Source organism: Peromyscus leucopus, chromosome X, assembly GCF_004664715.2.
Source record: "Peromyscus leucopus breed LL Stock chromosome X, UCI_PerLeu_2.1, whole genome shotgun sequence".
NCBI lineage: Eukaryota > Metazoa > Chordata > Mammalia > Rodentia > Cricetidae > Peromyscus > Peromyscus leucopus.
Genome location: NC_051083.1, coordinates 67,092,985 through 67,119,863, shown reverse-complemented (window position 1 = coordinate 67,119,863; position 26,879 = coordinate 67,092,985). Strand labels below are relative to the sequence as shown.

The window sequence follows — 26,879 nt, the reverse complement described above, 5'->3', positions numbered from 1 at the left end:
ACATATGCTGGAATGGAGTTTTAAAATTATTGAATGACTTCTATGGATTACTTCAGGTAAAAAAAAAGGCTGGCACCTGTTTATATACCAAAAATGCTTTGTAGTAAACCAATGAACAGAAAGAATTAGTACTGTTTCTTTTAAGGCAGTTACACTAGTTCTGGAGAGATGCTGACATGCCATTGAATACATAATATTTTTTGGTTAGTAGGCAATAAAGGAAGGCTTAGCGTGGTGATGTTATTTAGAGAAACAAAGTCATGAGGAATAGGCTAAAGCTTTTTCTTTTATGGTATCATTCCCATTCAACATGTTTGGATTCTCTAACCTGAGAAAATATTAGACATTTATGTGGAGTTTTTTCATAAGAGAACAAGACACTTAAAATGTTAGGAGAAAGCATGATCCTTTTAGGCCATTCTCTACATTGCAATTTAAAGTTTTAGGATAATAATATGGAAAAAAATGCTTCTTAGCAATTAGAGAGTTTGGAGGAAATACCAGTAAGAAGCAATGGGATCACAGATGTGATAAGATATTCCCAGACACCTTCACAATTCTATTACTGAACTACTGTGGGAAATACTGAGCCTTTAGCAATGGCATCACTAACACTAACTCCTTTTCATTTTCGAGTATTTTCCTTGTATCTTTTAGAATTACTTTTTTACTGATGAATAAGTTCATGTTTATGTATATGTATTCCCACTTTCTGAAAAGTAAAGTGTATATATTAGTACACAAAAAAATGATTACTATGCTTTAGCCAATACATGATGTAGATAGATACAGTGATACAATTTCTTAGTATACTTTTTTTTTGTCCTCCCAAAGAGGTAAATACAAATATTTTAAAGCCTTGGGATTCTGTAATATACATGTAATTATTTAAATATGGCAATGGCCAGCGATGTATGGATACAAAAAAAGTCAGAAATATTGGCTATTTGAAAATTCCTTAGAAGTTGTACTTTTGTATTCAATACTATAATGCTGAGATGAGACTTTAAATACAGTCTGTAGGTAGCACTTTCTCAGATTTTGATTGCTTGTTCATGATATGATGGAAAAATACTTAAGTTTTCTGATGGCCTTATTGACATTTATTCAGAACAGCTTGTTGTTACCATCCCAGATAACAGATCAATGGCTTTTTTTATCATATGAGAGAAATTAATTTTAAATCCCATTCATAGATTTGAGAGTGGATATGTGATTACTGAATAAATACTCAGAATAATGGCAAATATACACAATTACTGAAAAAGGATGGTGTTAACTGAAATTTAACATTGAGGAACATACTATAAATCAATCTTTGGTCTTAGAAAAGTGAAAGTGCTTTATTTGGTGGTAGGTGCTTTCAATTACTAATAACAAAAATTTCCCAGGATGTTGATCAAATAAGCCCAAAATCTTAAATGTCATGGCTAAATTCTCTAACTTTCTGTTGTTGGTGGTGGTATTTCTCTCTTTTTTGTCCCATTTAGTTTCTTCTTAGGAAATGATGATAAAATAGTTTCACATTCAGAGTTGGTTATTTTTTTCTTTTCAACTTATTTAAATGCCAAAACCCCTGCATAATAAGTTATCTTATTGGTTGTCCAGATGAAAGGAATTTTTCAATCCACAAATTAGCTAATTATTATACAGAGGGTAAATGACTGTTTTCCAGAACATTTTTTTCTAGTGATTCTTCAAACTTTAGTAGTATTTTTAACCCAACAAATTTTATTGGGAAATGTAGGTTTTAAAATTATTTAAATTTCTTATTATAGAAATCTCATATTTTCAATTTAAGAACTAAAATTTCACGGCACTATTTGCTAAGAAAAATACAGTGTAACAAGGAACTTGGACATAAAGATGTCTAATATGTCTTCACTATGCATGTCCATTTTAAGACATGAAAAGTGTTCTTTTATACTTTAGCCAAAGATACAGGCATCTTTAACATACTGGTCAAGTGAATTTTATCTTAAGTGTCAGTAAGATTTGAAAAATCATCTCAAGTATTCCACTACATTTGAAAGTTTTTCCAGTCACATTTGAAGATCATTTAAAAGTTAGTTTAGAGATGATACTTTATCTATTACGATTATTTAAGCTATAATTGGTGAAAAATAGTTGGCAACTACACAATAGTAAATGTTAGCGTTTACAGAATTGGAAAATTGCTTTTCAGATGTGCTTAAGCAATGCTTCTGCTATGTGTACTTCTTACATCATATCATTTTGTACTGGAAACTGCACTGCAGGACATGGCTGGAAGTAAACAAGTGGTAGCCCAGACGCTACATAATAACTTGGGTACCCTCTCTCAAGAACTAGGTATGGTGCAGGTTGATAAAAGCAAGTTACGCTGTCTGTACTGGGTAATATATTCTGTTCTCCAAGTACTTTCAAAGCCAAAAGGGTGATCATGTTAAGAGTCTGCCTTCTTTCATAACCCATGAGGCAGACAGTACTTTGGTTCACAACTCCATGCAAGGTCATAAGATAGTCATACTTGCTTATTTCTTCACCTATGAAATGGTTGCGGAGGTATGATTCAATTTTCTTTTGCTGTTCTGCTACATCAGGAAAATCAATGAAAAATCTAGAACACATATAACGTTCCAGAGTCTTAATTTCTGTTTGACAAGCTGGTTTGAAATCACGAACCAACAGATTGCTATATTTCAAAAGGCCACCACCTCTGATCTCTTCAGGTTTTCTGGTATATATAAGCTTGTATTTCAAATGTATCATTGCTTCCTGGAAATCCCCATACATACTTTCAGCCACCACAACAGGACAGGATTCTTTGGTTAGCTTAGCATTTGGGACACTATAGAAATCTAACATGGAATCCAAAAGAATTTGAAAAGAATCTACACTAAATTCAAATTGTCGTCTTAGTGAATTCACAAATTTTAGTTCTACATTCTTTCCGGTGTTATTTGAAAGAGAGATGAGACTCCAACGATCATGGTTATTGCAAATTTTGACCATTTTCTGCACATATGCCTCTTTCATTGTCTTTAGGGTAATCTTTTCTTTTTTAACACCTTTTGGTAAAAAGTCAAGTAGACAACCTAAAACTGCATCCTTAACAACCTGAAATTCTTGGTCACTTGGTAGATCAACACCAAAAATAATGTCCAAATCTTTATAGCTGATTCCATTATGGCTTGCGAGTACGTAACTTGCTGTAGAACCATTCAATCTGGTATCTTTAACAATAATGCCCTGCTTTATGAGTTGATCTTTCACAACATGAACAATATCTTTGGGTTTTACCTCCAGCGTGGGGAAATTGCCCCTTCCATGAATTGGGATTACTTCATCTAACACGCGATCCAATGTTACAATGTGATCCCAAGTGAGATTGCTGAATCTGATCTCTGACATTGTGAAGTCAATCGATCAACTAGGAGGCAAGAAAAATATTAAGAGAAAATGTCAGCATCTTAAAACTAAGGTTACACCTAAAGCATATGAAATAAGTTCAAAACAGGTTTATCCTCTATAAAAACAAAGTAAATACTAGGACGTTATTAATAGATATATAGATAATATCATTCTTAAACTTGGAAAAAATAAAGGTCACAAAGACTATATAAAATATTTGGTTTGTTAATAAGTTCAAACAGTTTCTCAGGGATTAACTGTAAATATATAATTCATAAAATAAAAATGGTGTTCTAATCATTCCTCATATAAACATGATAATTATGGTGTTTGATCATATAAATACCATTTATAGGTTAATCATAGTACAACACTGAGGCTGTCAGTAACTTAAATTGAGATGAGACAGCATGGACAAAATGGAATTAATATATAATATAATAATTAATTCTATAATTATAAAATCATTCACAATACATTATTGAGTTTTTTATATTTCATTGCTCCCATTTTAAATACCACTATGGAAATCTTCTATTATATTAATTCTCTAGGTTCTTGAAAATAAGGATAGCATGTAATTCATGACTTGTTCTATATGCCCAGAGATGACTTAATGTCAGGTGAAAGAAATAATGACTGTTACTTGGAAATGAAAATGAAACTACCAAATTTGCATGCAAAATTAAGCAAGAATATAGAGAAGCATAAGATTGCTGAGTTTTACAAACATCTAGTGTAGGTGTCTGATAGCTAGTATCTGATATAATATGTTCAGAAAATTTTACAAATGGAAAGTATAAAGAATTTAATTTTTTTATAAAAACATGATGAGTGCAACTATATATAATTTTGTATCTAGGTCATCTAAAGTGATTACATGGATCTTCCAATACGCTATTAAGCTGTTCAAACAAATAAATCTAGGAAAGTAAATGAAGTCCATCATGGACATAGTCTTTGAACTAGATATTATTTCCTGAATTCCAGGAATGGAAAATAAACTCTATTATGCTTAAAGCAGATTTATATAGGTAGCATTCATATCTTGCATATTTAGGAAACTATCAGAATAATAAAAATATTTAGAATTCAATACTGCATGTATCTCAGGTATAAGTACAGCAAAAGAATTACCTAATCTGGCATCTGTAGAACAGGCTTTGGCAGTTTAATGATTAAGTAACGGCAGATCTGTGTTAGTGAGAAAACTAAACTTATCGTGGTCCTCTATATATTATCCTCATAAATTAAATTAAAGAGTCAATGTATATTTTTATTATGTAATGTTAGGGTTTATATAGTAGGCTGCTTGTTTTCTTTTAAGCCAGTTTTATTGGGAATATCTGTATAGTTTGACCAACTATGTGAGTATACAAATCAAACCTTAAACATGGGTGGGATGAATTAAATTACTTCAGGTTTTTTGGATTTAAGTAATTGCTCTAGTAAGCAAAATTAACAGTGTAAGGAGTAAGAATATACAGAATATACATTGATTGCTAGAACATTCAATAAGCAATTATAACACTACTTAAAATACATTCAGCTAGAATTAACACTGAATTAGTTTAAGCTAACAATTTGTTATGTTCTAGTTATCAGTCTGGAAAATAAAGTTCATCACAATATCTGGACTTGTGTAAATATTTTAGGAAGGTCTACAATTTATCTAATAAATATTTTAGAAGTATAAACTAACTTAAATAGCTGTCATAAGCTTTAAAATTCTTCCTTAATATTAAAATTTCTTTTAAAAGTGGAAATTTCTGTTTTATTAGTGAAAATTTCCTTTGATAATATTAGTAAAAATTAAAAATTCAATGGCTTAATACTAGTCTTACAACCTGTGAGAGGAGAATATTCATATTGCTATACATACTTTCTTAAATATTAAGAAATTATTTTCTATACAGAAGTCCATAGGAACTTTATATGGAAATAGTCAATCAAATCATGAGTAAATGAACTAACTGTCAGAATAAATGAGCAACTGATCAAAAAGGGGTCTTTCATATAAAACAAATTAGGAAGAGATACTTAATATCCTAGATCTACACATAGATATTACAGGATAAAGGGAGGGAAAAGCATTTTCTTTCCAAGAAAAAAAAAGCATACTAAGATCTTGCAAAGAAAACAAAGAAGATTAACATTTCTTTTCAGTTTGTGTAGAAATGTGGTATAGAGAAACTGCTCATCAGTGTACAGAATTCTGTTCTTCACTTGACACCTATGCTAATGATTCTAAGTCTTCTAGTACCAAGACTAGCCTGAAGGTTTAAGAATATATGTGTGTGTTTATATATATGTATATTTAATTATACATATGTGTGTACAATAATTTATCATTAGCCTTTGTTAAATATAAAGACATGAAGTCAATTTGCTAGGATATGAGGAAATGCTGTCATTGATTAGTACATGTTTCAACTATCTAAATGATGTTTTTAAATAACCAGTTCAGATTTTTATTTTAGAATTTTCTTGCTACAACTAAGTAAACTTCTATTTTACATAAACTTTAATTTTTACTAAATTAGTATATTATTACTAACTGAAGAATTTTAAATTACAATTTTCTGGTCACCTGTAGTTAAGAAACATGAATCACAAAATTTTAAAACATCATAATTACCATACTATATCATATACATAAGTATATATATCATATATACAACATATACACACATATAGTCACACACCAAATTCAGTAAAGTATAACATGATGGAATATATACACGTGATTTTTTTATTAATATGGAATCTATAATTCTTATACAAATGCTCATCTCTATTAACATAGATAATTCAAGATTAGGCCATAATGTTATAGTTCTTTCACATAACCATTATCTATTTTCATTTTCTGATAATTACCTATAACACTAAATTAATGACTCATCATATGTAACTTAACAGTTGTATTTTCATATATCATATTCAATTCATATATCAAATATAAAAAATTAAAACAATCTGCTAAAAACACAATTCAATGTAATCTTTGAGTGCCTATCATCATAAAGTTAGAAGTACAATAAAACTATACACATTGCTTATTGCATGATGTTGTTTTAAACAGAGCTGTCAGCTATACAATATGTGGTTTTATAATATGAAGTACAAAAAATATATTTTCATGGGCTAAAAGTCCAAACTCAAGACAAATCTCCTTTAAAAATTTGCCTCCTAAGCTTGAACACAAGTACAAAAGCCGAAGTTCCTAATCAGTCTTAAAATGTGATGTTCATATTAGTCCATTCCCAAAGATCTTCTGAGTCTCTGGCTTCTTCCAATTTATTTAACCTTTAAGCTAACACATTTCTTATCTATCTAATTAATATCAATGTCTATAATAAATATGATATAATAATATGTATGACTTTAGTAGACATTGAAATCAAAACTCAGTTGTTTCTGTTATTTAATTGGTTAAATTCATCTGGAATGCAAATAAGGCAAGTGAATTGTCAAGATCTTACAAAGGGTCAGAAATAGTCATTTATATAATAAATAAATCATAATGTTTTCCTTATCACACACTTATTGTCCTTCTGACCACAGAAATAAAAGTGAAACTAATAATTTTCCAACTCTACTAATATTAGAAGTTTATCTTCAAAGAGACAGATGAATGACTTACAACTTACCTTGTAAAGATAACTTTCAAGAACTCTATACAGTCAATATGATTCAGTGGATATTTCAGACAAGATATGAATTTTCATCTTATGGAGTAGAGTCATGAGTCAACCAGTCTGAAGAAGAAAAACACCAAAAGAGCATTTTGATACATGTCATACATGAATAATCTGATGTTCCTCATCATATTCTTACAAGCTGTATGTATACACATTTATAGACATACACACTAAAGAAATGATGGTAAATAATTGCTCTGAGATAGAAGTTCTTAATTTTCAGGATGCATTGTTACATAGAGGGTTTGTAAAATATTTCTAGGTCCCATTTTCAGGGTTTTTGAATAAGCAGGTCAAAGGGGAACCTAAATATAGGCATTTAAACAACTTCCCAGATGGTGTTGATGCAGCAATACTTTAAGAATCATATCACTAAAGAAAACATAAGAAATGACCAAGGACCATTACTATCAACAGGCATACTTCATGTAATGACTTGGCTACTTCCATTCTATTAAAAAAAAAAAAAAAAAACTACTCTGAAGGCTGGGCTATGGCTCACTGAGTAAAGTACTGTGTAAACTTGAGGATCTGAATTTGGATCTCCAGCACCCAAATAAAAACCAAGCATGGCAGTGCATGTCTACAATCACAGAGGTGGGGAGATGGAGACACGTGGACTTTCAAAGGCTCACTAGCCAGCCAGTATAGATGAAGTGGCAAGCTCTAGATTCGGTGAGAAGACGCTATCTCAAAATGATAGATGGAGAAAGTGGGAAAGACACTTCATATTGACCTCGTGTCACAACAAAATAAATTAAAAATAAAAACTGCAATGAATCAAACAGAAAATTCCAATCCAAGAAAATGTTCTTTTAAATTAGGCTTTTATCAGCATTCTAATAGTACAATATTATTTTTTCAACTAGATGTTAAATCTAACAGTCTAAAACTTGTGTAGTGATTCTAAGACAGAAATGTTGCTAGTTACCTTCCTTATAGTAAATGCTTATATTCAGAAGATGTCTCCTACTTTGGAAAACTTCAAGACTGGTATCCACCTATAGTTAAATAAAGAAATGGACATTGGTTATACTATGTACCATATTTCATAGGTTCAAAGAAGTATGAAGTATTATTTAATTACTAGAAGGAGGTATTGCACATTTTATTTGATATACTACATCTGTTTCTAGAGAGAAGATTAAGGCATGTGAGAAATGAAACTGCTGTATTTAATTAAAATATAAATTACCGACAACTGAATATTATCTCTTTCAAAATGAAAGTGCTCATTTCAAGAAGAAAATTCTATTTATATCATGATGAAAACACTGATTGATTTGGTATTTTTATGGTGTACTGAGTAAAGCAGTAAATAGAATACTGGCTAACATTATAATAAAGACCATCAAAAACATCATGAAAAGTGATAATCATCTCAAGGAAATCCCTTTCAATGCTTTTGATCTGCTGAAAGTAAAGGCTGACATATAACTTCAACACAGAGAAAACTCTAAGAGGCTAGGTGTGTACCTCAATGGTAGAATGCTTGCTTGACATAGGCAAGGTGCTAGGTTCAACCACCAGCACCGCAAAAATAAAATAAAGACAACTCCTACTCACATTTGACTACAAATTTAAGCAAATACTTAATATAATATTAAGTGTGTGATACCTGAAATTACTAAGCTAGACGAAAGTCAGAAAGATGTGCTATTTGGTGTCAGTCCTACATTGCATCTGAATCAATGATGAAAATGTAAGATGTGTACTGTTTTGTCATCTTTCCGTCCAAATCTATTTGTAATGTCAAACAGACAATTTCTCAAAACATATTATCTTGCTGTAATAATTGTCAAGGATATCAAGAACTCTGAGAATAAAATAGTATAACAGCTATATAAGAATAAAAGGAACTCAATCAAATTATTGTAACCATCAGACTTGACTTCCTTTTCATTTTTAACACTACAAACAAGGATACTGAAATTAGTATAAGTAGTACATATCAAAGCAAGTGCATTATTTTGAAATATGGCAAAAGTGGTCCCTGTTCTAGCAGAGAACTATGGTACTTTAGTTGCTTGATTATAGAGACAAATAAATTAAACAAAAAATAAACATAAACCTAATTTGCCTTTTAAAAAATATTTGCTATTTGCAGTGACTTTCTACATACCAAATGTTTCTCTAGTAGCCCAGTTAAGCTAAATCCAAAGTAATTATGCATATTTTCTTTTCTGGATATCCACTATATATACCCACGTAACAGCACGTAATGCTTATAATGTCCAACAAATCATAATGTATGTCTTTTCAAAGAGACGGATATTATTCCATAGACTAGTTCAGATTACACTTATATTCCCCCTTAAATGAAGAATCGGGCTTGGAGTATTGTTTCATCAGTTAAGAACAGTGATTGCTCTTCCAGAGGACCTGTGTTCCATTCCCAGCCTCCACATAATGGCTCACAACTATCTGTAACTCCAGTCCCAGGGGATCTAACACACTTCTGGATTCTGTGGGTAACAGGCATGAATATGGTGCATAGAAATACAAACAAGCAGAACACTTAATTGACATAAAAATAAATAAAATTTAAATGATGATTCTTAGTTGGGACAGCATGAAAAAGACCAATTTTCTGTGGCTACTATGACTGTTATAAGTTATGCTAGAGTCTAAAACACACACACAATAGGAATTAAGATAGCCAAAGAACTAATTTTTACTTTAAATTAAATTCATTATCCCTTTGCTCTATAAATTTCAAAGCAGGTTTTGCCTACAAATGAAACAGAAATGTTTGTCTGTATTTCAACTATAAATGTATTATATTAAAGGAGCTATATTATCTAAAAGATGTAATTTAACATAATGCTCTGTTGACAATCTATACAGATGTTCATAAAAGTCATAATCACAAAGTGTTTACCAGTTTTTTTACACAGATAGATATTTTATAATCTGTTCAAATGATAAAAACAAATTAGTTTTTTCATTTTTGGAATTTTTTCTGTTAGCTTATTGAATTAAAAACTAATAAAATATAACTCTAAAACCTTTTTCTGGTTAAATATAGCAAATGATAAAGATTTTTAATTAAAAATTATAAACATTTATAAAGGCCACTAACTAGTATGTTCAAATATTTTCTATGCATTGCTGAATTTGGAAGTGTAATACAGATATGTAATTCTGAGCCAAATTCAAGAGCCAAATGTATTTAAGTAAGCATGAGGAACTCACAGTAAGGTCAAGCTATTCGAAGGCTTATATTAAGCTTTTAATATTGTGTATATGAAATTTTTATATAATCAAGATTTAGAAGAATAGCTACATCAAAAATACTGTGCAACTTATTCCATAATGCCCTGTTGATTTTACAAGTCTTGTTTAAAGGTTCACATGGATATTCTCAATAGTGTTCACTTTTGGCATTAGTCATTTCCAAATTTGGTTCTGAAAAATGAAACACATCACTACTGATATTAAAATAGTTTCAATTTAGGCCAATCCACAAACTCATTTTAGTTTCAGTATAGTCCATATCCTAAAAACAGTTGCAATAATCCATTTGTCCTGGATTCTCTTAATAAAATATATAGTCATTTTCAAAACCTTTAGCTACTAACAAATATATACTAGGATAACTGTGAAGCTTGTATGAAGGGTGTTAACTCTAAATTGCTTAGTTTTTAAAAATAAAGATCTTTAATTATATTGTGAATGAAGTTATTTATGCATACTTTAAACTACTAGAAATGACATAGTTCTCAAAGAGGAAAAATGATTTTAATCAGAGTTAGGGTCATGCTGGGCAAGGGATAACGTCGGTTTCTCTTGTGCTAAAAGATGATGGGATTGTTAAAGGTTTTAATTCTATTTAGGCATATAATAATACCGTAATGTATTTTCCATTCTGATAGTATTTATATGTTTGTCTGTACTTTATGATCATGTCTTTTCAAATATCATGCTTAAGTCCACTTCTTGCTCAAAGAAAAAAGTATTATCACTGCATATATTTACACAAATAACCAATATCCTGTCACTACTGTACAGAGAAGAAACTTCTCAACATTTCTTTATGTAGGTAGAATCATGCTGCAAGAAGGCCTTTGAGTGTAAAGGCTTAGGTGAAATGTGTATTAGAAGAATTAAGAAACATGCCAGGCACCTATTCACCTAAGAAAGGAACACTAGGGCTGAAAAAAAATACCTTTGGATTTAAAGGCATGGCGTTCATAAAGGAATGCCTTCACATCAGGTTAAACCTGTTGCTATTAATTCCAGAAAACAAACAAAACCCTTATCACTTCCCTTTCTTGCCTAACACACATGCATGCATTTCTTCTGCTCATTTTTTATTGTGCTTTAGTTGTTATCTGTTGCTTTCAAATGTTAAAAGTGTGTACTCTTCTGAGTAAATCATTTCCTGCTTCCTTTTAGGGTTATCACAAATCCTTTACAGTAAAAAGTAGAAAGAGGTGACATTATAGTATCTTTCTTCCTCTTCCTATATTTGTATTACCTGGAAGAGGGTGATCACTATGAAAATTCTATAGCTACTTTGGGGATACTTTTGCTTCTGATATTACCCAATAGAGTTGTCGCCTCTGGAAACTGCTGCAAAATTTAGAGAGATGAATTGGTCAGATAGAACTCCAGTTTGCTTTCAATGGAATTCGTGGCTATGGCACTAGTGAGAAGTCTCTAAAGTGCAAAGAGCTTCCTGGACGGAAGCCAAAGCTACCTAATGAGACAAAATATCATGCTCTCTGTACTGAATGCTGTTTAACTAACGCGACACTCATAATAAATCCATAAGCCCAATAAACATTTACCAAATAATTTAAGATCTCTAATTCTTCTTATGTATATGCCTGTCAGGAATCATGGATTAAGGACTGTATAGAGACTGAAGAGGACTCCAGAATTATAGTCAACACCACATACATGCTCCACATGACTCACAAATACTATCCAAAGAAGCAGGAAAGTAGGAACTCACCAGAATAGTCCAAGAAAACAAAACAAAACAAAATCCCTCCTAAACACATAACAAAAACCTCTGTTCATGACTCTTCCCAGCCCCTTCCATACCCTCTCCGCCCTTAGAACTCACTTTACCAACTGCTGATCTCTTCAAATCCGACCAGTCAAGGAGCAACTGGAAGGGGAAGGGTACAAGAGTAAGGCTGCGGAAGAAGCCTGCTGGTAAGCACGCAGGAGAAAACGGGGTTGGGGGTGTTAAAGAGAGAAACTGAAAGAAATAAAAAAATGTTGCAAAAGACAGTGAGGAATAAGGGAAGAAGGTAAGAAAGAATGAGCTTCAGAAAAAGAGCACAGAAAGCAAGCTCCTGCAACAGCTGAAAGGCTGTTACACTGCTGCTGTCCAAGGGCTACTAGGTGCTGAAATGACTTCCCCAACACACCCCTCCAGTCCCACTCACCCACTCCACAGACTTCCCTTTCTCCTAGGCTCATCCCCCTCTTGTAGCGTAAAACCATTTCCATGGCAACGTGTCGTCATACAATTTAGGGTGGTTCGTACTTCCGAGTTATGTGAGTTTTTCATAGCTTAGGCAGGCGATCCATTACTTCCATTCTCCTTTAGCACTGAACTTTCTCTGATATGATAATACTATCTTTTCTTCCTCTCAAACCTGAAAATTATTTTCCCCTTTTCCCTTGCAAATGCTGCCCGGCTTCACAGCTTTTCTATCCCCCACCTATCTACATAACCTTCACACACACACACACACACACACACACACACACACACACACACACAGAGAGAGAGAGAGAGAGAGAGAGAGAGAGAGAGAGAGAGAGAGAGAGAGAGAGAGAGAGAGAGAGAGAGAGACAGAGAGACAGAGAGACAGAGACAGAGACTGATTTTAGCTTCCCAGCTTTTTTTTTCAGTCCTTACTAACAGAAAGCAAACTAAAGTTTATGCCCACAAGCAGTTTTGTGCCTTGTTGTGTTTACAGCAGATTTCTGCATAACTTGCATTATCATGGGAAATCTCCTCCCTCACTTTAACACATTTTACTCTCAGTTTGGCTAAAAGCATTCAGGGCTTCCCTGTTTTCTCCCACATTTGCAGACACAAAACTGTAGCACAAAGGCATCTTTTAAAAAACAATTTTAAAATCCAATCACTGAAAGCTTAAAGTAGAGTTGCTTTAGTGAAATCCACTAAGTTTACTATTAATTTGATTCTTGTTTCTAATACTTGCATTAAATTTTTCTGCCACAGGAAAAAAATCTAATTCACTTTTAAGGTACTCAAAGACCATATCAAAGGGATGACTCATGAATGTTTACTTGGAAGAAAAAATTCGAGGCAGGAAATTTAAAAATGTAGAAAAATCTCTAAAAATGTAAATATGCATACTTGCTATTTTAACTTTCATTCAATGAAATGATGTAATTAAAGACTTCTTGCTATCTAAAAAAAGAGCTAATAATGCACTGCTATTTTATATGCTTCAAGTTAGAAATATCTTAAGATAAAATATTCACTATCTGTCTATGTAGCCAATTAATTTAGGGAAGTTTTTTTTTAACTCTTTTAACCTAAAATTATGAATGAAAGAAATTCTGGGTAGTGCCAACATATTAGTAATATATATCATATCTTCCTCATAAGCTCAGAAAATAATGAAAATAATTACTGATGGAGTTTTCAGTTAATTAATGCCTCAGTTTTACCAGTTATGATTATTAGCATAATTTTTCATAAACTATATTTCAGTATAGAATATCATTTCAGCTAAATAAAATGTTTCTGAATGAAACAAAAATTAAACATCAATTTTAATGTCCATTCACAGTAGAAACTGAAAGTCAGAATAATGAAATTTTCTTTGTATAGAATCTTACCACAGTTTTGATAATGTACTTTTTTGAATTTTGATTTAACAACACTCCAGCTCTGAAGACTAACTTCCTTCTCTAGAGTTCCCCCATCGACTTATCTCCCCACAGTTTCTGCACCTCACTTTTCACAACACTATGGATACTGTTGCTAGGAGACAAAGGATATTACTATTGCATCAATAATGCTCATAGCTAGGACCATGTTTCAAATGAGAAATTTGAGCCAGCCAATTGTTTGAATGAAAGAATGGATAGGATATATTAAAGAATATTTTAATTTATCCTTTAACAATTTCATACACCCATTATTACTCCCACCAACTCTTTCCTCCTTTCACTAAGTCCCCATCCCACTGTCATGTCTTTTGGTCTTGTTTTTGTTAAACTTAAAAATAATAAAGCTAAATAAACCATGTAGCTACTCGCAGTTTGCCAGATGTTAGTGTCCTGTATGTTTTATAACATGTACTGTGACGTAAGAATTATGTTATAAGTTTTGAAATATAAACTTTGGAAAAGTAATGTCCATTAAACTTCACAAACTAACATTGTTTAAAAATATCCTATTTAGCTTTTCATAACATACTTTATTGAATTTGAATTTACCAACACTCCAGAGCTAAAGACTAACTTCCAAAGGCAAAGTTCCCAACATAGTGTCTGTCTTATTACCCTATAATTACCTCATAAACGTTCTAATAGGACTATCAAAATTAAGAAAATAGTCTACTAAGTAATAATATGAAGCAAATTATTTGGAAATGTAAATGATACTTTTGGATAGCCCATTTAAAAACTTTTTTTTTCTCAGTAAAATAGGTAAAGGACTGAGTATACTTTGGAATGACTAAAGACAAGTGCAGATACCTGCTTAATTTTTTTTCCTGAAACTATAGTATACATATCAAACAAAACAAAACAATTGTGAATAATTATAAGATAATACCCTCTATATAAGGAAAGAAAATATTCATAGCTTAATTTTAAAGAAAAATATGTTTCTAAGTAAAAATATGGGAAATAGGGAACATATTTATATGAAATATGGAGCATAGATTTTTCAATTTTATATATTTTGAATATGTTTAAATAACTAAGATTTTATGTTACATACATTAAATACTATAATTAGTTCATTTAATTCTCACTCAAAAGAATGTAATCAGTAGAAATCATAAACCAGATGGAAAAATAAAGAATAAAATGTATAAAGCAATTCATGAACAGATTAGATAAAATAACTCAAAATGAGCTAAGAGTTACATAGATAGGCACAGAGTGACGGAGAAATTTTAAGTAGAATAAAACATCAAATATTTTGTGTTGTCATTTAACATACAAGGGAAACTAACTATGCAAAAGTCCTAAATTATTACAAAAAGATTTTCTTGGTCAGCAATAACCAATTCAGGAAACTACTATAAAATATCTATCAGATATTGATCAGACATTCATCTATTTTGTTAAAGTGGTCTTCATTTTTATCAGTATGTGAATGTGAAAGCAACATATTAGCAGAATCCAGTGTAATATCATTGGAAGCTCAGCAGGAAACTTGGTAGAAGACAAAGCGGAAGTAAACGACAGCTATCACTAAATAGCTCTTTAGCAATCTAAACATTTGACCTCACATTCATCCATTCCAACGGTTACAATTCCTAATTTTATTTGATTACTAGTAAGTAGTGTAAGTCTTTGGATTAAGTATATACATGTACATTGGTGTGTTTGTTATTGAGGCTCAAACCAAAACCCTCATATACTCTATAAAATGTCTTTTCACTGATCTATACCTTCATCTGTCTGTTAACCAAGTTATGATCTACTCTAAAACACAATTTAAGATAATTCTTCAAACAAGAATCATACTAAATTCACTGAGCAACCTCTCACATCTTAGGAAAGAACACTCAACTCCTTTGAGTTGTTATGAGAAAATACAGTAGAGCAATTGATCGCTGGAGAGTCAGAAAGGTAGAAATAAGGCAGATCAATTTCAAATTTAACCCAGACAATGGAAAAATGCTAAATGGGTTTCTGAAACTACCAGTAGAGAAATGAGTCAACCATTTGCATTAGAGATTGGATATATAGTTGACCAGGAACAGCTATTAAATATGGCTTACATTCTCAATTACCTAGTTATAGGAGTATTTACTGTTTTTATTGGCATAAAAAAGCTCAAAAAATTGTAGGAAGTATTTGTCATTACATATCACTTCAGATAATGAGTAATAACATATATTTACTGATGGGATTAGCAGAGTGAAGAAAGTGGTGTGTGGGAAACAGACAAAACATAGTAGGTGGTAGATAAGAGAGTAACAAATGGAAATATTTGGAAAGCAGTTTATATCCATAGACTTGCGCTCTTCTCATCCTTGCTCAAAGAAGCTTCTTTTTGCAGAGGGTTAAGGTAGACTCATAATTGTTCATAATGCTAAGAATAAACAACTATGAGTGCTCAGTCATAGATGCACTATCAATATAAACCTTGCCTCACAATTAGGGCTTCATAGACCATTTCTGAAGAAGGAGTAGGAAGACTATAAAACATCTAGAGAGTATAAAGAAGTACTATGAGCTGCTGTCTTCCAGACATGACACAGCACACATAAACTCACAGTAATTGTGGTTGCCTGCACCAGACCTGCACAATATCAAGTCAGCATGAAGGGGGAGGTGCTCAACAGCCTCTACTTTTGCAGAGCTAGGGACAGTTGATGCTCCTGGGGGAGGGGAGCCAATTTTCTTTAAGGGAGTGGCCCCTGGTAGCTCAACCACTATACTATGTTCCATTGGGTGGCCCCACACCCATCTGTATAGAGACAGCATGAATAACTTAAAAGAAGATACAAAGTTTTGGGGGTTGTAGGGGTAGGGAGTAGATCTGGGAGTGAGTGGTGAACATGATCAAAGTAACATTCTATGCATGTATGGGATTCTCAAAAAATAAATATTGAGGAAGTGCTACTAAGTCTCCATCCTTAGCTAAGAAACTATTGGCAGTTGAATGCTGCTGGTAGAATGACAGTTGTTTTCCTTGACAAGAGGCAGATGGCCACTGTTATGTTGAGTATGCACCAGTGGATGATACCCCACCCATGTGCAGCTCGGTAAGACTAACTAGGCTAAGAGAGTCATTAGAAACAAAATAAAAGAAAATGAACAAAATGAAAATGGGAGGGAGGCAGGGTACAGAGGGGAGTTCGAGGAAGGTAATGGTGGATGGACATGACCAAAGTATATTTTATAAATGTATGACATTTTCAACGAACAAATAAACTGTTATAACAATGATTTTTCTAAAGGCAGTAAAACATGTCAAATCACAGTTGTAAAAACTCAAAACAACACAAAATAGGAAACACATATCTACATATAACATGTTCCACCAATTAATTTGATGTTAAATTATCAAAGAATCAAAAATATTTCTTCTGAATGCTTGCTTTCTTGACTGAGTTTCATATGGAGTTAATTATAGATTATCATATTTAATGAATCCTTTTAAAAGACATGCATGCAACTGTAGGAAGCATAATGCAAATTGGGTTTGATGAAGGATAAATGTAAGGATAATGAGTTTTGTGTCATCTAAATGATGTGCACCACTGAAATTTTAATTACAATGTAGGACAAAGAAAGAAGCTTTATAATGGGAACAGATGCAGAAATGCACAGCCAAACATTAGGTGGAAAGGGAGCCCACATTGAAGATCTCCACCAGGCCCTCACTTTGGAAATCGAGGAACCTGTGGAAGAGGGGAGGAAGAACTGTAGGAGCCAGAAGCACTGAGAACACCAGGAGAATTTGGTGCATAGACATAACTAAGCAGAACTCAGTGGGGCTCACAGAGACTGAAGCAACAATCATGGACCCTGTATGGGTCTGAGCTAGGTCTTCTGCATATATCTTACAGTTTTGTAGCATGCTGATTTGGTGGAATTCCTAACAGTGGGAATGGGGATTTCTTTGACTCTTTCGCCTGCTCTTGGGATCCTACTGGGTTGCCGCTCCCAGCCTTGATATGAGTACATAGTCTTATTGCATCTTGCTATGCCATATTCAGTGGATGTCCCTGGGAGGCCTGCTCTTTCCTGAAGGGAAACAGAGGAGGAATGGATCTGGGGAAGAAGGGAGGTGAGTGATATTGGGAGACAGTTGAGGAAGGGCAAAATGCAGCTGGGATGTATTAAAAACAATGAATAAATAAATTTTTCAAAAGATGTTTTAATAATGAAATGAGGATAAGGCTAAGTAAAATCACAGACATTAGCCCATCAAGAATGGCCTTCTGATTGCCAAAGTGGCTGTACAAGTTTGCAATCCCACCAGCATTGGAGGAGTGTTCCCGTTATTCCACATCCTCTCCAACATAAGCTGTCATTAGCATTTTTGATCTTGACCATTCTAACAGGTGTAAGATGTTATCTCAGAGTCATTTTGATTTGCATTTCCCTGATAGTCAAGGATGTTGAACACTTCTTTTAAGTTTATCTTGGCCATTTGAAATTCTTCTGCTGAGAATTCTCTGTTCAAATTGTACCCCATTTTTAAAATGTGATTATTTGGTATTTTGATGTCTAGTTTCTTGAGTTCTTTATATATTTTGGAGATCAGCCCTCTAGTCACATGTGGGGTTAGTAAAGATCTTTTCCCATTCTCTAGGCTGTCGTTTTGTATTATTGACAGTGTCCTTTGCCTTACAGAAGCCTTTCAGTTTCAGGAGGTCCCATCAGGACCTATCCCTGATGCATGAGCTGGTTCTTTGGAACCTATTCTCTATGGAGGGATGCCTTGTTCAACCTTGATGGAGGGGGAAGGAGCTTGGTCCTGCCACAACTTGATATGCCATGCTTTGTGGATTCCCAAGGGAGACCTTACACCATCTGAATGGAGAGGGAGAAAGAGTGGATGTGGGGGTAGGAGAGGTGGGGTAGGAAACAGGAGGAGAAGAGGCAGAGGAAACTGTAGTTAGTATGTAAAATAAAGAAAAAAATTTAAAGAAAGAATGGCCTTCAAGGGGCTAGAGATGTCTCCGTGGTTAAGAGCACACACTACTCTTGTAGAGGACTTAAACCTTAATACCTAGTACCTATATTTAATGGCTCACAATTGTCTGTTACTCCAGCAACCAAGGGATTCAATCTTGTGGTCTCTACAAACACTGTACTTATGTTCTCATACCCCCACACAGACATATTTAAAATTCAAAGTAAAAATTTTAGAGCCACACCCTACAAATTTTGACCTGGAAGTCCAGGTCCATAATCCTTACTGCTCTAAAGGCTAAGGCAGAAGATAGGGTATTTGAGGCCTGCCTGGAACACAGAGAAAGTTCCATACCAGCCCAGACTAATGTGTGAGCTCATATATCAAAATAAAAAAGTTGAAAGAGGTCTGGGGATACAGATCTTTGGGGGAGCAATCACTGAGCATGCATGGGGTCCTAGTTTTAGTCCCTAGTAACACACAGACACACACACAGACACACACACACACACACACACACACACACACACACACACAAACACAGCCTTCAAATGTGCCACAAATTATAGTTATTACTTACAAATCATTATAGATAAGTCCACCAAATATTTATTGGTTTCTTTAAATAGCTAACTGAAATCAATTTTTGCTAAACATGATCGAGTAGAAGAGAAAAGAAAAAGGCACCATTATTTGTTAATCTCTCAATAAATACTATGCATAAACAGTCCACTTATATTCCTTATAATAATTGTGACAATCACATGAAGTGGCTATTACGTATCCTCACATTTCGTAGTGCAAAGAATCAAACACAGAACCCCATACATGCTAAATACATGTTATTCCACTGATTCGATATCCCTAGAATATAATTTTCTATGTTCTAAAGATTAGTATCTGAGGAAAGAATTAAGTAATTTGTCCCTGTTAATGCAACTTTGAATTGATAGAAGTAGGGTAAAAATTCTAGGCCTATTATGTTTCAAAAACAATGCTATATGGTAGAAGATGGAATATGGGGAGAGACAACTAACACTAAAAGACTTTTTAAAAGTCATGAGAACACCTACTTCCTAAAATATACATATATATGAAAGGAATTTAAATGGAGTCACCAAACACTAGGGAGACAATGCCCAAACTAGATAGCTTATGGCACAAAATAAAACCTACAGTGTCAGGAATGGGTTACATCTTGTTGTGTCACAAGCCAAATTGGGGTTACCATAGACCCCTCCAAACATCACAGGTCATTGTCAATGCTATGGATTACTCTCCACAACCAGAGGGTAAGGCCTTATTGCAAAATACACCATTTACATATGTCATTGAACATGGAGAAATCAAGCTGGTGCTAAACTAGAAGCTTCTTTCCTACTAATGTTTATGGTGCTGGAAGGCACTCTGAATGATATCAAGGAAGAAAAGTAATCATCAATATTACCAAGCTACAAACTCTATGACCAACAGTAGAGACCTGCTGGTAAGGTATACTGGTGCAGTGGTGGCAAAAATGTTATGGGAATAACCAACTACTTTTCTATTGTATTTAAGGGCCATTCCATGTGATACAGCCCATACCTCACAGTACTGAAATGAGCAAGACCTTGAGACTGTATATGTCATGGGCCCTAGGGATAAACCTACTATTATTCTGCTAAAGGAACATGGCAATAAAACAACTCTTAATTACATAATGCCATACCCATAGATAAGTACATTTCTCAATTCTCATCAGAGAAGCTTCATCTAACAGGAGATGGTAATTAACAGAGACACACAACTTGGCATTGTGGAGGGAGAGAGAGAGGAAGGAGAGGGAGAAGGGCAAGAGGGAAGGGGGAGAGGGGAAAGAAGAGGGAGATGGGGGAGAGAGGGAAGAAGAGAGGGTAGAGGAAGAGGGATTTTGTAGACCTCATTCCTAAATAGAAAGTCTTTATCAAACCACTCCCCTTAAGGCTAATGGACCTATATGGAAGACGGGACAGAAAGAATATAAAAGTCAGAGGTGATGGATAACTCCAAGGAAACAGCATCTTCTTGACTTAATAAGACTAAAACACATTTGAACTCATAGAGACCATAGAAACAAAAACAAGACCCGTTCAGGTTCAAATCAAACAAAACCCCAGCACTGAGAAGGGGAAGTGGAAACAAAGTCCCACCCCTAACCAAGAAGCCATTTGAAATTGATATCTACTGGGAAAGGATAAATCTCTTTTTTTCCAATTGAGTATCACTGTACAGTACACCAAAAAAACTCCAAGTGAGGTTCCATGCTCTTGAGGAGCTGGCCAACAACAACAACAAAAAGATTGCATGATTTGTTTGTTTTTTGGGGGAGGGTTTTTTATCTTGTTTTATATTTGCCCTATAGTTTTTTGTCTTGATTTTAAGTTTCTGTTTTGTTTTTTGTTTGTTTATTTTTGAGAAAAAGTGAGAGGGGAGAAGAAGGGATGGATGGATGGAGGGAGGGAGGGAAAGATAAAGTAAAAAGGAGAGAAGAGAAAAAAGAGTGGAAGGGAGAGGTGGAGAGGGGAAGAGGAGGAGAATGAGAGAGGAAGAGGAAGGGGGAGGGAAGAGGGAGGGGAAGAGGGAGAAGGAAGGAGAGGGGGAGAGCATGCACAAATTAATGTGAAGTTAGGTCAGTGGGTAGGACCTTAGAGTAGTTGGGGAAGAGAAAAGAATATGATCAAAAGACATTGTATGAAATTTTTAAATAAAAGGAAGAAAATACAATACTGTTTGCATTATTCCAAAGTGCCTTTCAGCAAGTTTGCTATACTGTCATAATCTCAGAATACAGGTGAAGATGTATGGTATCTACAGGAACTGAAATAAAGTCTAATGGGTGCCCATCATATAATAAGTATCATTCCATGGAGAATAATGATATAATTTTTACTTATTCATTTTCCCTGCATCTTCTACTACAATGTATTATGATTTAAAACTCTATCATTCTTGTTTCTGTATAATGCTGAAGGTGAAATCCAGGGCTGCATGTATGGCAGGCAAGTGGTAGATAAATAATTGTCTTTCAGTTCTACTGCTATCTCTTAATTTTCAAGTGATTTCTTTCCATACTGATACTGGCATTTATGAATACAGTGCAAAATCTTACTTGTGCCCATTAGGATTGATTTATTCAAATGTGATATATTTTATTATCATGGAAACAGCCCCCATAATTTATATGGAAGGCTAATGTAAATAGCATAAAGAGATTTTAATGCTAATTTAGCCAGAATTTAAGAAACAAATACTATGCAAGATAATCTGCATTTTCCATCTAGCTAAGAGTAATATATTTTATATTTTACCATAATTAAAAACAGTTAAAATTTTAAAATATTTTCTTTATTCTTGAGAATTTCATACAAATATAAAATTAAACATGATCATATCCACCACCATGCTAATTCATACCTTTTTTCATAATCTACAAAGTACAGTTAATGATGCCCATATGCTGATCTGTGTGAGGCAATTCACTGGAGCTTCGTGGACCCACCAGGAGCTACATCCTTAAAGAACACTGATTTTTCTTTCATTAATGCTCATCAGCTGTAAGTAGCTACTCAGCTAGAGACTGACCCTCCCAGTACCAAGCCTATCTTGTACAGGTCTTGCGCAGGTTGTGAGTTAATAAGCACAACAGCTATATTATGCTAGAGGCCAGCCTTTCAAACCACAGTGCCCCATCCTCCAGCTCTGACAGTCTTTGCATCTCTTCTTTCATGTTCCCTGAGCTACAGGTGTCCAGATTTACAAATGGGATTTCATTAAACAAGAATAGTTAAGCTTTACAAATAAAGGTAGCAAAATACTTAGCTTAATTTATATACTGTAAATTTAATCTTTGTGTATTTGTTCTCATCTCTTAGCAAATGTATTTAAAAAATAACAAAAGCATACTAAATAATCTTAGTCTTAGAAAGCTCACATCTATAAACAAACCAAGTAACTTTAAATATTATAAGCTTATAACCAAAAAAGTACCTAAAACCTAAAAGCCTCTTAGGTTTCTTAGGTTGCAAACATAGCTGTATAAAGTAAGCTAATACAAAGGAATTCCACTGAAAAGCAAAAGGGCTGTAGGGAATATAATTAATGGAGGGAATTACTTGAAATAAAGAAAGGAGACTGAAGGTTACTGAGAAGCATCAAAAAGAAATGACATTACAATGTTTTCATTTAAATTACAGAGCTGCTTTGTATTTATTTTAGTAAGATGTAAAATAGTTGTTCTGTAAACTTTATACATAAATTCTCTAAGACTTTAAAGAACTCCAAACATTTCTTTGAAATTATTTATATAGGTTTCACATAAGCTGGAGTATATAATTGATTTTAATTACCTCCTCTTGGAAACCCAGGGCAGTGAACCATATAGCATCTTCCTCAATTTCATATAAGAAAGACTATTAATCCTCATAGCTGCTTCCATGTGATATTTCTTTATATACTGATTCCATTCTTAAAATTTACCTTCACGTTTTGATAAGAATAACTCTACATCACTCTTCAAAATTTAGATAGGTTTTGAAAAATCATACCTTGTGGAAACTAAGTTAGAAATGCTTAAAAAAACTTTGGAGCTGGGGAGATGGCTCAGTTGTTAAGAGGACTGGCTGGCCTTCCAGAGGACCCAACTTCAATTCCTAGCACCTATAAGGTGGCTTTTACAACTGTCTGTTACTTTAGTTACAGATTATCCTCTTCTGGCCTTCGTAAACACCATGAGTTCAGGTGGTACACAGGCATACATGTATCCATATGGAAAAAAAAACCCATAAATGTAAGATAAAAATAAAAACAAGTTTACTTTTTATAATGCTCCAGGAGCTAAAGTAATGCTTCTGATCCTCTTGCAGAGGACATGAATTTGGTTCCCAGCACCCACATGGAGGCTAACAACTCTTACTCAGGTTGCAAATGATTCATTGCCATCTTCTGAGCTCAGTGGGTTCTGCGTGGAAGTGGTGCACAAGCATACATACAGGTAAACCACACAACGCACATAAACTAAAATAAGTAAATCTTTTTTATTTATTTTTTGATTAATTTATTTATTATGTACACAGTGTTCTGCCTGCATGTATGTCTGCAGGCCAGAAGAGGGCGCCAGATCTCATTACAGATGGTTGTGAGCCACCATGTGGTTGCTGTAAATTGAACTCAGGACCTCTGGAAGAACAGCCACTGCTCTTAACTGCTGAGCCATCTCTCCGGCTCCCCAGTAAATCTTTTTAAAAAGCTCAAAAATTTTGGTGCATGAGGAAATTAATAAATTCTAGAAATTGAACTGAATATTTTAATTAAAAATCAATTTCCTTCAGATTATGTGTCTTGTGAAGAATAAAAAAACTTCCTGAGAAGTCTTCCTTTACAATTAATAAGCACTAATTGCAAGTGTAATTGTATTATAGCCACATAATCTTATTAAAGTTTCTTAGTTTCTTCACACTCTCATATTCCCAGATGATTGTCTATACTGTCTCTCTTTTCTTGAACCCTCAATACCTTTCCTCTAGTCCTCACTCTTGAGCACCTTGTTTCCAACCTTAGTGAGAAAAAAGAGCTATTCTATAAGTAACTTGAACTTATTTATATTCCTTTGTATCTGTGGCTATATAGGCTTACATCTCCTCTTCTACTATTAATGACTTAATTATCCACATTCATGCAAAAGAAAATCCCTGCCCCTGGGTATCATGATCTATTCTCTCAAATACACAAGATACAGTATCAGTAATCCCTCCCCTCATCTCCATATGATACTAGGTCCTTTTCATTAACACAGTATTTCATATTATTTCTTTCAGATTAAATAGTTCTTCTGATTTAATTCCCCTATTTAGTTCATCTTTTCTTAGTTCTTTATAGAAATTCTTCTTACAATCTATGCTCACCTCCATTTTATTTCCACTTTATTAATATGTACTCATATGACCTCTACCTTGTATAATAAAACAATCATTATTCAATCCTCAGTTTACTGAAATATTTACAGCATTTCACACATATGACCAGTACTCCTTTCAGACACTATACTTATTTTATTTTCTAGAATGCACAGTTTTCCTTTACCTTTCTGGCCATTCTTTAACTTTTGATTGCTCTTGTTTTCCTACATTTTGAGTAAGCTCAAATCTAGGGTTTTTATTTTATGCTTATATACTGTTTGAATGCTAATTAGTTTTATAGCTTAATATGTTTCTTGAATTCCTAAATAACTGAGATATTGCTGTCCCCAAGCATATCTCCATGGAGGTTTCATACATCTTAGTTAACCATGTCATTATGGAATCTGACTTTATTTCAAACCTAAATATAAACCATCAAAATGAATTGCTTATTTCTGCCATTAATATATAACCAGATTCCAAGCCATTTCTTGTCAACCCATCACTTTCACTTTAATCCAAGCTATCGTATCTTGCACATATATCTGCAAGTTTACTAGCTAGTTTCCACGTACTTGCCTTTAACTCTCAGCAATATTATCAGTAACGAACCGAGAGTAATCCTTTCAAATTTGGAAGACTGAATACTCTAGAGAAGATCCCCACTATATTAAGCCAAATAAAATGCAAATAAAAATAAGTGTGACTCTGACCTACAAGGGCCTAAATGACTTGGCTCTCTCACTATTTGTCTGTGTTTCAATTTTTTCTTTCCTTATTTACTCCAAATATACTGACCTTCTTTGTGTTCCCCAAACATGCTTAGCACACTAAAACTGAGATTAATCTGGTTTAGAATGTAGTCCGGCCATGCATTTCTCATTTTCCTCAGGTCTTAATTTACAAGTTAACTTTTCAGTAAGGCCTACCATAATAGGCACCCTATGTAAAACTATGTTCCTTTTCCCATGTCTCACTCACATTGTTTACATTTCATTTGCTTTTTACCCCTAGCATGGTCCATATTTTAAATTCTCAATTTTTTGTATTTTTTCTATTGCCTTTTACTACAGTAAAGGTGGTGTTTCTATTCAATAATAATGCTAAACAAATAAAATAATGATCTACACAGAGTATTTAACAAATTGACTATATATATATATATATATATATATATATATATATATATATATATATGAAGTTGCTATTGCTTAGGCTCTTTGCCAGGCCCCAGAGATTCAAAAATGCATGAAAACAAGTAACTTACCACAGGGACTTCATGTTCTAGTAGAGGGTACACACTTAGAGTAAGATTTCCAGTTATTTTTATTTTGTTTAATAATAACCACACATCTTTGATTATAAAAATGAATATTCCCAATGTCCCTTATTAACAAGGGTATTGTCTTATTCATTTTTGTAATAATTATACAGGTAATATTAAACTGGTCATATGTGGTAAGTAGTAAACAAGTGAATTATATAATACAGTAATAATAAAATATAATAAATGTTACATATATAAACTAAAATGTTACAAAGAGAATTTGACTATAACAGAATATAGGGTAGATTATATCAAATAGCTCTTTACATTGGAGCCTTATAAATACGTTCTGAAAATTCTAATAATAGTACCTTCCTAATAGTTTTGATTAAATAAATGCTTGGCATGAAGTTTGACATTTTACCATTCATTAAATACAGGTAATACAGGGACACATAAGCTTGAAAAAAGGTAAGATTTCAACATTTAAAAGTAACATACTGGGTATCCACTGATCTGATTACTGGGGTAGGCCAGCTCAGGCCCCCTCTCCACTATTGCTAATAGTCTATGCTGGGGTCATCCTTGTGCATTCCTTGGAACTTCCCTAGCACCAGGTTTCTCCCTATCCCCATGATGTCTCCTTCTATCAAGATATCTGTTTTACTGCTCACGCACTCCGTCCCTGTTCCAGCTCAATCATCCTGTTCCCTTATGTTCTCATCCCCCACCCCCTACCCTCTATTGCCCCCCTCATCCCCAATTTACTCAGG

At 33.6% G+C, this 26,879-nt stretch overlaps 1 protein-coding gene across 1 annotated transcript; it reads right to left on the bottom strand.

Annotated features, from left to right (window-relative positions):
- Window positions 1-859: 859 nt before the first annotated feature.
- Window positions 860-7,144, bottom strand: Tent5d (terminal nucleotidyltransferase 5D). Its single transcript, XM_028886371.2, has 2 exons — window positions 7,047-7,144; window positions 860-3,412 (listed from the first exon to the last, which is right to left on the bottom strand). The coding sequence occupies exon 2, from the start codon at window positions 3,391-3,393 to the stop codon at window positions 2,221-2,223; it is 1,173 nt and encodes a 390-aa protein (XP_028742204.1). The 5' UTR covers window positions 3,394-3,412; window positions 7,047-7,144; the 3' UTR covers window positions 860-2,220.
- Window positions 7,145-26,879: the final 19,735 nt, after the last annotated feature.